General features: G+C 46.1%; 1 protein-coding gene across 3 annotated transcripts in view; it reads right to left on the bottom strand.

Annotated features, from left to right (window-relative positions):
- UCKL1 (uridine-cytidine kinase 1 like 1) overlaps positions 1-11,021 on the bottom strand; it is a 58,100-nt gene extending 47,079 nt beyond the window's left edge. For 2 of the 3 annotated variants that reach the window (XM_070941819.1, XM_070941817.1), the window contains exons 1-2: positions 10,677-11,019; positions 231-424 (exon numbers count right to left, since the gene is read on the bottom strand). In XM_070941819.1, the coding sequence (XP_070797920.1) occupies positions 231-424; positions 10,677-10,747 (265 nt within the window). In that variant the 5' untranslated portion in view covers positions 10,748-11,019. Of the gene's footprint in view, positions 1-230; positions 425-10,676 lie in introns of all 3 variants that reach the window. The other variant, XM_070941820.1, reaches the window with a different exon arrangement.
- Between the last annotated feature and the right edge of the window lie 1,073 nt (positions 11,022-12,094).

Raw genomic sequence — 12,094 nt, 5'->3', positions numbered from 1 at the left:
AAAGTTAAGGCTTTTTGGATAAAAATTTGGTGGGTCATGCAGAATGTTTTGAAGAAAAAAATTCAATTTTCTCCACAATTGTTTTTATTGGGTATAGTTAAGGGTTTTACACGGGGTGAAATAAAACTAATATTGTATCTGATTCAAATCATTGATTGAAATCAAATCCACCCTGCCGCCCTCCTGTCCCAAACTGCCCCCACCCTCCAATCCAACGCGGTACCCCTTACCGATAACAAATGCCTCTTTTGACTGTGTGCCATGTTCGTTGTACCAGGGGGGTCGGCCTGCAGTGTAGATGGTCCTTTTACTGGTACGTAGGAGGGGAGGCTCCGATTTGGATTGGCTGGTGGTGCGTTTCCGGGGGGATTTGGTTCCGACAATTGTGGGCAGCAGCCTGTCTAAGGTGTCTGCACTGTGGTTGCTACAAGGGAGGAAAGATAGAGAAATCAGTTCTTGGTTATCAGTAGACAGCATAACAGAGTAAAGGAGTTGGAAGGGACCTTGGAGGTCTTCTAGCCCAGCCCCCTACTCAAGCAGGAAATCCTATATCAGTGATATAGGGCACCTTTGTGCGCGTGCCTGAACCCCCCAAATGCAATGCAAGCATCGCCAGCCCATGCGCGTGCAATCTGTTGTGGCCTGTCAGCGGCTGATGCAGCTGGTGGCTGATTCCGACAGCGAGGAGGCTGGTGTGGTGCTGCGCCAGCAGCCTGTGCAGCTGGCACTCAAGTCGGACAATGAGGAGGCTGGAGAAGATGTGGTGCCAGAGGCGGGGATTCAGCCAGGGCCTTCAGAACCTCCAGAAGCTCCTTTAAGTGAAGAGGAAGAAGAGGAGGAGCCTCTTCTCGATGCACGGGCGCGCAGAGCTGCCAAAAGGCAGAAGTGGCTCCTCAGGAGGAGGTCTTCTCGAGAGTAAGGCTTGGGGCTAATTGGCCACTCCCTTATAGCCTATTTAAGGAGAAAGGCCGACTGAAGCAATTTGCAGGGAACAACTCCGTTCACATACCTTCATGTCTTGTCTTGCTTATCTTATCAGCTTCCTGCAAATTGCTTCTGGGCATTCTGCCAACCATAGTAAGCTTTCAGTTATTATTCTTTGAATTCTTGGCGGCTGTTAATGCAGTTGTTATAAAAAACTGGTTTATTTAGTAAACTAAGGTTTGAACGGACTTTGTGTGTGCTGTGTTCTTTGGGGTCCATAGCTGGGGAAGAACACAATCCCTGTGCTTGCGCTCCGCCCCCCTGCGCTTTGTTTTGGCTTCCAGGTTGGTGCAGGAGGCCTTCCAGGCCCAAAATGGGGTGCAGGGGGGGGACGTGCACACATGGATTCCCAAAATGCAATGCAAGCACCCCTCTCGCACGTGCCGCGCCCCCATGCTTGCGTTGCGCATCCCCTGCATGCAACCCGCTCCTTGCGCATTTGTGGCAGAGACCCGAAGTCCAGTTGGCTGGTGGGAGGCGCGTGCACATGCGCAGTGGAGCTGGGCTGGGGCGACAGCTGGCGTGCCCACAGAGAGGGCTCTGCATGTCACAGGTTCGCCATCACGGCCCTGTATCATTTCAGACAATCTCTTCTTAAAATCTTCCAGGAGGAGGAGAAGAAGAGGGGGAGAAGGAAGAAGAAAAGTAGGAGGAGGAAGAGGAGGAGGAGGAGGAGGAAAGGAAAAGGAAGAGATAGACAAGGACAAGAAGAGGTAGAGGAGGAGGAAGAAGAAAAAGAGAAAGAAGAGGAGGAGGAAGGAGGAGGAGGAGGAGGAGGAGATGGCCCACCTGGCACCACTCATAACTTCACTTCCCATCATCCCCAGTTGGCTGGAGCTGATGGAGCTTGCAAGCCACCAGGCTGAAGACAGCTCCCAAAATATCAGATTTGGGAGCCAATCAATGAAAGAACCAAGTTGTAGTCCACCTGCAGATCTCACAACCTCCACGACGGGTAGGATAAAAGGAAGAATCCTGCGCCCAGTGACGTTATCTGAGGCAAGGGCCTAAATGGCGGAGGTTGTGTCCCGATGCCCTCTTGGTGCCTCCTTGCCATTCGTATTTGCCCAGCGGGATTGTTGCTGTCAGAACTGGAGTTCAGCCAGGGTCAGTTGGCATGCCGCTGGGATTAAAGGCCCACAAGCCTTGTGTGGCAGCCATACGAGGGTGTCTCTCACGCACAACCATGACATAATTGTTGCCGCACAAATCATGACATTTGTGTGCTGAGGTCAGGACCTCAATTCCCTGCCCCCCCCCCTTATTTGCAGGTCCCTGCAGAGAAGGCCAGACGCCCTGCGAACACCTCTGACTTACCCTATCGCAGGGGTCTCCAAACTTGGCAACTTTAAGACTTGTGGACTTCAACTCCCAGAATCCCTCAGCCAGCAAAGCTGGCTGAGGGATTCTGGGAGTTGAAGTCCACAAGTCTTAAAGTTGCCAAGTTTGGAGACCCCTGCCCTATTGCAACACACATTTTACGCACTCTGTTCTGCTTTGCATCCTACAGGTAGTCCTTGACTTACGACCACAACTGAGCTCCCAAATTTCTGTTGCTAAGCAAGACAGCTGTTAAATGCCTCGCTTTATGATCTTCCCCGCCACAGCTGTTAAGTGAATCGTCACCATATAAAAACGAGATTCTAGAAAGCATGCAGTAGGGCCATGATGGAGAACCTGTGGCACGCGTAGCCATTTCAGTGGGCACACGAGCTCAGCTCCGGCGCGAAACAGGCTGTTTCCTGCCTCCGGAAGGCCTCAGGGGGTGGTAGGGAAGGCCCGTTTTTTGCTGTCCCCAGCCTCCAGAGCCTCTCTAGAAAGTTGGCAAACGGGCCGTTTTCGGCCTCTGGGGGGAGAGGAAGGCCGTTTTCACCCTCCCCAGACTCCCAGAGAGGCTCTGGAGGCTGGGGACAGCAAAAAACGGGCCTTCCGGTCCCACCGGAAGTTGGCAAACAGGCCATTTCTGGCCTCCGGAGGACCTCTGGGTGGATGGGGAAGGCCATTTTCGCCCTCCCCAAACTCCTAGAAAGGCTCTGGAGCCAAGTGAGAGAGAAAAACGGACCTACCAGGCCATCATGTGCCAGGAGCGGATGGGAGTGGGAGGGGTTGCGCGCGCATGTGCAGGGCGGGGCACATAGAATCGGGCGAATAGGTTGTTAAAAAATGCTTTTAAAAGTTAAAAAAAGGCTCTGACAATCGCACAGCTCAGCTGTGATCATCCGAGCCTTTTTTTTTTACTTTTTTAAAAAGCATTTTTTTTACAACCTATTCGCCCGAATAGCATTTTTAAAAGCAAAAAAGCAAAACCTTCTGCACATGTGCAGAGAGTATAAAACACATTACTTCCTGGTTAAAACTAGGAAGTAATGACAACTGGGCGGGTTGGCAGAGCCTCGCACCGTGAACGCTACCGGTTCTCCGAACTACCTGCCACGATCGCTACCGGATCCGGTCCGAACCGGGGAGCATTTCACCCCTGGATTGGAGTATTTGGGTTTGGCTAGTCTAGAGAAAAGGACTGGGGAGATGGGGGGCACATGATAGCAGTCTTCCAGTATTTGAGGGGCTGCCACAAAGAAGAGGGGGGGTATCAAATTATTTTCCAAACCACCAGAAAGCAGGACAAGAAGCAACGGATGTATTGTATTGTAAAAACGAAAAACATTTCAGTAAAAGCAAAACATTTTGTAAAAAATGTTTCCAGATAAAAACATTTCCTTTATCGATTGAAGATAAATTAAACTGTATCCTTGCAGGATTTCAAAGTCTAAGTGCACCTCTAATTCAAGAAATCAATCGGACATGAAAGAAAGAAAGAAAGAAAAAAGAGGTTTTAAAAGATTACCGTCCTCAAAATGGACTAAATTTTCCTTTTTATGATTAGTTACTTGCTGGGGATTTCTTAATAGCTACCTCTTACATAGAATTTGCATTGGTCGAGCCTTTCTTATTTTTTTTTTTTTAAATACATGTAATTTTATCTTTATTTCTGTTTTAAATAGTCTGCTTGCTGTTGGGTTATTAAAGACAGAAGAGCAATTTAAAACCAGGAAATGTTTTTTTTTTTTCTGGGTTGTTTTTAAGCGAGTTTGTTCTTATCTGTAGATTCCAGATGGAGACCCAAATAAAAAGGAAACCTCCACCCAGCTAAAATGAGATTAAGGCTGACCACAGGCTGGGTTCTCGCCAGCTGGCAGGATAAGAGATCAAAACAAGGTCACTGTGGAAATTTGAACCCAAAAGTCTTGCCTGCAAAATTTCCTGCCACAGAGGCTCGTCTACTTCAGAATTCAGAATAACAGAGTTGGAAGGGACCTTGGAGGTCTTCTAGTCCAGCCCCCTGCTAAAGAAGAAGACTGGACAAATCGTTGTCCAATCTCCTCTTAAAACCCTTCAGTGATGGAGCATTCACAACTTCTGGAGGCAAGTTGTTCCACTGATTAATTGTTCTGACTGTCAGGAAATTTCTCCTTATTTCTAGGTTGCTTCTCTCCTTGATGGGTTTCCATCTGTTGCTTCTTGTTCTGCCTTCAGGTGGTTTGGAGAATAGCTTGACTCCCTCTTCTTTGGGGCAGCCCCTGAGATATTGTGAGACTGCTATCATGTCTCCCTTGGTCCTTCTTTTCATTAAACTGGACATACTCAGTTCCTGCAACCGTTCTTCGTATCTTTTAGCCTCCAGTCCCCTCATCATCTTCGTTGCTCTTCTCTGCACTCTTTCTAGAGTCTCAACATCTTTTTTACATCGTGGCGACCAAAACTGGATGCAGGATTCCAAGTGTGGCCTTACCAAGGCCTTATAAAGTGGTATTAACACTTCACATCATCTTGATTCTATCCCTCTGTTGATGCAGCCTAGAATTGTGTTGATTTTTTTGGTAGCTGCAACACACTCCTGGCTCATATTTAACTGATTGTCCGCTAGGACTCCAAGTCCCCTCTCACGGTTACTGCTATTGAGCCAGGTACCACCTAGTCTACACCTGAACATTTGGTTTTTCTTGCCTAAGTCCATGCTTTTACATGTCTCACCTGTCAACTTGCAAAGCTTTCAAGTTGCCATGAGCAGGAGGGAGGGAGAACCGAAGTGAATTCCATACATTCTTTCTGGCCGCAATCAGAAGGAGGGTGTTAGGTTTCCCAGCCAGCCAAAGTGGTTAATTGGAGAATGTGACTTATGACATGGCCAGAGAGGAGGGTAGAGACAGGGTCATAGGGGAACGTAAATCTACGTAGGATCAGTCCTAACTGCATCCCAGTATTGCCGGAATGGTGCTCCTAATAAATGAATATATTTCCTTTGAAGTTTGGATCATGGCTCATGAATAAATTAGGGCATCTTTCGGAAACTTGACATCACCATTGAACTGCATCTTGCTGAATATTAGGGAAGCAAGAAAAAAATGATTCAGTTTGCATTTGAATTTTCAGTGCACAAAGCAAAATACCCAAAGCAAAATTAAGTTCTTCCAAATTCACTATTTCCTTTATTTTACAACACAATTAAAAAAAGAAAAAAAAATTACGGGAAATTTATTAACCATGAAAATGTGGATGACAATAGTGAAACAAATGAATTCTTTGAAGTGTTAATACCACTTTATACTTGGTAAGGGCACCCTTGGAATACTGCATCCAGTTTTGGTCACCATGGTGTTAAAAAAAAATTGGAGGCTCTAGAAAGAGTGCAGAGAAGAGCAACAAAGATGATTAGGGGACTGGAGGCTAAAACGTATGAAGAACGGTTGCTGGAATTGGGTATGTCTAATTTAATTAACATCATGAGAAAAGCGGAGCTAGAGGAATCACAAGTTGGAATTAAGATTGCTGGGAGAAATATCAACAATCTCAGATATGCAGATGATATCACTCTAATAGCAGAAAGTGAAGAGGAACTAAAGAGCCTCTTGATGGGGGTAAAGGAGGCGAGTGCAAAAGCTGGCTTGAAACTCAACATTAAGAAAACTAAGATCATGGCATCCAGCCCTTTCAATTCCTGGCAAATAGATGGGGAAGAAATGGAGGTAGTGACAGATTTTATTTTCCTGGGCTCCAAGATCACCGCAGATGGGGACTGCAGCCAAGAAATGAAAAGACGCTTGCTCCTGGGGAGGAAAGCCATGGCAAATCTAGACAGCATACTAAAAAGCAGAGACATCACCCTGCCAACAAAAGTGTGTATAGTCAAGGCGATGGTTTTCCCAGTTGCAATGTCTGGCTGTGAAAGTTGGACCATAAGAAAGGCTGAGCGCCAAAGAATGGAGGCCTTTGAACTCTGGTGCTGGAGAAGATTCCTGCGAGTCCCTTGGACTGGAAGGCGATCCAACCGGTCAGTCCTAGAGGAGATCAACCCTGACTGCTCTTTAGAAGGCCAGATCCTGAAGAGGAAACTCAAATACTTTGGTCACTTAATGAGAAGGAAGGAAGGACTCCCTGGAGAAGAGCCTAATGCTGGGAACGATTGAGGGCAAAAGAAGAAGGGGACGGCAGAGAACGAGGTGGCTGGATGGAGTCACTGGAGCAGTCGGCGTGAGCTTAAATGGACTCCAGAGGATGGTAGAGGACAGGAAGGCCTAGAGGAACGTTGTCCATGGAGTTGCGATGGATCAGACACGACTTCACAACTAACAACAACAACAAAAAGTTTAATAAAAAGAAGGACTAGGAGGGCCATGATAGTAGCGTTCCAATATTTGATAGGCGGCCACAAAGAAGAGGAGGTCAACTTATTCTCCAAAGCACCTGAAGGCAGGACAAGAAGCAATGAATGGAAACTAATCAAGGAGAGAAGCAACCTGGAACTAAGGAGAAATTTCCTGAGAGTGAGAACAATTATTCAGTGAAACAACTTGCCCCCAGAAGTTGTGGCTGTTCCAACACTGGAAGTTTTTAAGAAGATGTTGGATAACCATTCGTCTGCAGTGGTGTAGGGTTTCCTGCCTAAGCAGGGGGTTGGACTAGAAGACCTCCAAGGTCCCTTCCAACTCTATTTCGCTATATTCTTTGAAGGAAAATATTTGCAAAACCTGTGCTTGACAGGCCAAATCGCAATCACAAATGTAATTGCCAAAAGCGCGCCAGGGGAAATAGGCAACCAAAAAAAAAAAAAACCAGCTATGTTTTGAAATTTCTAAATTTCAGCAAACCAAACACAAAGGGGACAACTTGGGGAAAAATAATTGGGAAAATCTCGCCGTTCCCAACACAAATCAGAATCCCTTCTGGGGGGGGGGAAACGATCCAATGATTATTTTTATTTTTCATCTGCAAAGTATTTAGCAACCAGCAAAGTCCCCCAGCGAGAATTGGAGAGCGAAAGACAAACCCCCAAATGCTTTAAATTGTTCCACCACCAGTAAACAAACCGGCTGTTATTCCCAGAGTGACGTCAAAGAAGAGCAAATGATGCCACGAACAAATCGGTGCCCGGAACATTTGTGACTTATTTATGCACCAGATGCTTGCTTAGATTTTCAACGCAAGTGAATTTGCAAAGGGGACTTTGAGATTTCTGGCCTAGATCAATATCTACAGGTAATTTATGCAAACTGTTGTTGTGCCTGGTTTTTTTTTTTTTTAAAAATAGCTCTGATTTTTCCATTTGTGCGTAATTTATTATTTTATTTATTAGATTTTTTTAAAGCTCGCTTTTACTACTTCGTAAGTAGCTAGGGATGCGGTGGTTCAGTGGCTAAGACGCTGAGCTTGTCAATCGAAAGGTCGGCAGTTCAGCCGTTCGAATCCCTAGTGCTGTGTAACGGGGTGAGCTCCCGTGACTTGTCCCAGCTTCTGCCAACCTAGCAGTTCGAAAGCACTTAAAAAAATGCAAGTAGAAAAATAGGGAAACCTTTGGTGGGAAGGGAAAAGCGTTCCATGCGCTTTGGCGTTTAGTCATGCCAGCCACATGACCACGGAGATGTCTTCGGACAGCGCTGGCTCTTCGGCTTTGAAACGGAGATGAGCACCGCCCCCTAGAGTCAGGAATGACTAGCACATATGTGCGAGGGGAACCTTTACCTTTACCTTTAGGTAACTCAAGGCAGCAAATATACCTAATACTTCTTCCTCCTCTTTTTCCCACAATAATAATTCTGGGAGGTGGGTTGGACGGAGAGAGGGGGACTGGCCCAAAGTTATCCAGCTGGCTTTCGCACCTCAGGCAGGACTAGAACTCACTATCTCCTGGTGATCGATCCAAAGTCTTCCATATAGCTTTCATGCCTAAGGCAGGAGTAGAACTCACCATCTCCTGGTGATCGACCCGAAGTCCCCCATATAGCTTTCGTGCCTAAGGCAGGACTAGAACTCACTTTCTCCTGGTGATTCACCCAAAGTCACCTAGGCAGTTTACATGTCTCTAAAGTGGACTAGAACTCTCTGTCATCTGGTGATTGGCCCAAAGTCACCTAGCCACCTTTCATGCCTAAAGCGGGACTAGAACTCACCGTGTCCTGGTTTCTAGGCGATCACACTCCCCATTAGGTCAAATACGGGCCTGATACAAGTGTGCAACGGCCAAATTGAAGAAGATGCGTGCGTGTATACACACAAAGAGGAATAAACTCCTAAAAGATGCAAAATTGCATATAACGGGCAACTTTTATTTTAATCAGGCACATGCTATGTATGTATAAAAGATTTTCTTTCCTCAGCCTTTTTCGCCCAGTTCGGTTGGGACTCCGTGCCTAGCAAAATCCTGAATTTTGTGAAATTCCTGGGAAATCTGCAAGCTCAGCTGAAGGGCACCAGCTTGGAGAAGAGTAGCAAGCAAACGTCTGGCATGTCAGCGAGTATCTTAAGGATATATTTGTTTACAGCAGACTTGAGTTGGCTTAGAGATTCGGATGCCAAGTTTCTGTTCACAGGGTAAAGTTGCAGAAGAGAAGCGAAGGACCACTTCAGCAAAAAGACATCCAAAATAGTCTATGGAGATTCTCCGTCATCCAGGTCATGATTGTCCTCAAAGGTGATTTTTCAAGACTTGCTTTGTTTTTCTTTGAGGATGTTTCGCTTCTCCTCCAAGAAGTTTCTTCAGCTCTGACTGGTTGGTGGGGAATGGAAGGATTTATGTTCCTTACAGACAGCTGGTCATTTGTCTGTAGAGATTCTCAGTCATCCAAGGTCATGGTTGTCCCCAAAGATGCTTTTTCAGGAGGCAACTCGACTCTCTTGGTTTTTCTTTGAAGACCTTTTGCTTCTCATCCAAGAAGCTTCTTCAGCTTGGAATATCATCCCTTCAGATGAGCTGAAGAAGCTTCTTGGATGAGAAGCGAAATGTCTTCAAAGAAAAACCAGAAAGTCCAGTTGCCTCTTGACAAAAGCATCTTTGGAACATCCAAAATAGCTGACAAACCCACAACACCTTGCCCTACCGCAACTCACAGCCAACAGTTCTTCAGTGCGAGGTCCCTAAATCAGGAGTGGGCAACTGTGGCCCTTTTACAACCTGTGGACTTCAACTCCCAGAATTCCTGAGACAAGACAAGCTTTAATAAAAACTGCAAGAGTCTTCTCATTTGGCCGAAAACACCCCTCTGCAGGTACAGGCAGTCCTTGACTTATGACCACAATTGAGCCCAACTGAGTGAGAGTTAAGTGAATTTGGCCTCATTTCTGGCCACACCTGTTAAATGAATAACTCTGCAGTTATTAAGTTAGTGACAGGGTTGTTAAGTGAATCTGGCTGCCCCATTGACTTTGCTCGTCAGACTCCCGGGGACGCAGCAACCGTCATAAATATGAGTCAGCTGCCCAGGGTCTGAATTTTGATCGTGTGACCACAGGGGGGGGGGTTTGCAATGGTCGTAAAGGTGGAAAACGGTCATAAGTCTCTTTTTTCAGTGCCGTTGCAACTTTGAACGGTCACTAAACAAAATGTTGTAAGTTGAGGACTACCTATATTCCTCTACTCACAACCATTCATTTAGCGACCATTCGAAGTTATAATGGCACTAAAAAAAAAGTGACTTTTGAGCAGTCCTCGCACTTATGACCATCACAGCATCCCCGTGGTACTGTGATCAACATTCGGGCACTTGGCAACTGACTTCCGACAAGAAAGTCAAAGGGAGAAGCGAGATTCATTTAATGACCGCATGATACACTTAACAACTACAGCGATTCGCTTAACAACAGTGGCTAAAGGTCAGAAAAGTGGGCAAAAGTTACTCATTCACTGTCTCACTGAGTAACAGAAATTTGGGGCTCAATTGTGGTCGTAACTTGAAGGCTATTTATAATCCCTATGTCCGATGCAATGCAATGCAAATTTATTTTTTATTAAAATAAATTGAATAAATAAAATAAATAAACGCAGAAGCCAGAAAGAAATATTATTATAACTTGCCCCCAGCCCCTTTCTTACATCTTTAAAATCTACGAGTATTAACTTTCTGGTGCGCCCCAAAACTACGGCTCCATTCAACATTGTGCCGTAGGTAGATCCCCCCCAAAAAAGATTCAAGACCCCTGGTCTGATGTAACCCCAGATTTAAGCTAAACACCACAACCTATATCTCCTTTTGGGGAAGGTGGCGGAAATCTCCTACTCCACTTTTAAGATTTCCTGTTAAAAAAAAAAACACCCCCAAAACGCATGCATTTCCTTTAGAGAAAACCAGGAAAAAACAAGTTTAGAGAGAAGGAAAAAAACATATTGAGGTTCAGCAACGCTTCGGATGCACGATACTCACCCGCCACCGTCAGGTCCCAAAGCCCTAAAGCCGGAAATCCTGACCCCTGAATACCCCGGCGATTGGTTCATCTCGGTTAAATCCCAGAGAGGTGGGAAGGGACGGGGGTGTTTGGCAGAGAAAAAACTTCTTTGGGGTCGATTCAGGTTGTGGTCTGAACCCCGCCACCTTGAGGTCTCATCCTAACTTAGAAGCATTCGGGGCATTTTTAAACCGCCATCCTTTTCTCGTGGGGTGCAAATTTAGGGCCCAACCAGGAGACCCGAAGAGACCCGATGTTGTCACACCGAGGACGGAGGGAAAAAAGGAGCCAACGGAGCAGCGACCAAAGAACTGGATCAACCAGCGTGCCTAAGAGGATAGCTTTAACCTAGAGATTAGATTCATTACCTGATATATTAATAGCACAGGCTTTGCACAGAGAAAGGCAGCTCGGCTTCAAGTCCCTTATGGTGCAGCAGAGGCACAAAAAAATAAAATAAAAAGTCATCACCAAGGATAGGCGTAGTTGCTTCGGGCATGTAGACCCGATGTGAAGGCCGGAGGGGAAGGATACAGGGAGGGAAGAGGGTGGTTGGCATTGCAAACAGATCCCGCGGTTCTCCGGCGGCATCGTTTCTCCGAGGAGCGGCTGTTTGCAAGCCTCTTGGCAGAAGGGAGCACCATCTGCAAGAAGATAGGATGGGGACAGCCTGTTGTGTTGCCCAGCCAGCCAGGTGTTCAGGCTGGATTTGGCCATTTTTGTGCACCTCTGGAGTCCTTCCCTGGGATAGGCAGAGGCAGAGGCTGGGGTGGTGTTAAAAGATATCGTGGCGGGAGGTAATCTGTTCCAAGTCAAGTGGCAATTGGCCGATAGCGGTAGCTGACAGCACTTAGACTTATATAATGCTTCTCAGTGTTTTGCAGCCCTCTCTAAGCGGTTTACAGAGTCAGCCTATTTGCCCCCAACCATCTGGGTCCTCATTTTATCCACCTCGGAAGGACAATAGGCTGAGTCAGGATCAAACTCCTGGCAGTGGGCAGAGTCATCCTGCAATACTGCAGATAGATAGATAGATAGATAGATAGATAGATAGATAGATAGATAGATGGATGGATGGATGGATGGATGGATGGATGGATGGATGGATAGATAGATAGATAGATAGATAGATAGATAGATAGGCAGATGGATGGATGGATGGATGGACAGATGGACAGATAGATAGATAGGCAGATGGATGGATGGATGGATGGATGGATGGATGGATGGATGGATAGATAGATAGATAGATAGATAGATAGATAGATAGATAGATCTGCAGATAGACAGACAGGCAGGTAGGTAGGTAGGTAGATAGGCAGGCAGACAGAAAGACAGAAAGATGATAGATAGATAGATAGATAGATAGATAGATAGATAGATAGATGATAGATAG

The sequence above is a fragment of the Pituophis catenifer genome, unplaced genomic scaffold, assembly GCF_029215685.1.
Source record: "Pituophis catenifer annectens isolate HBS135680 unplaced genomic scaffold, rPitCat1.0.hap2 SCAF_3, whole genome shotgun sequence".
Classification (NCBI taxonomy): Eukaryota; Metazoa; Chordata; class Lepidosauria; order Squamata; family Colubridae; genus Pituophis; species Pituophis catenifer.
This window is presented reverse-complemented; position numbering and strand designations above follow the sequence as displayed.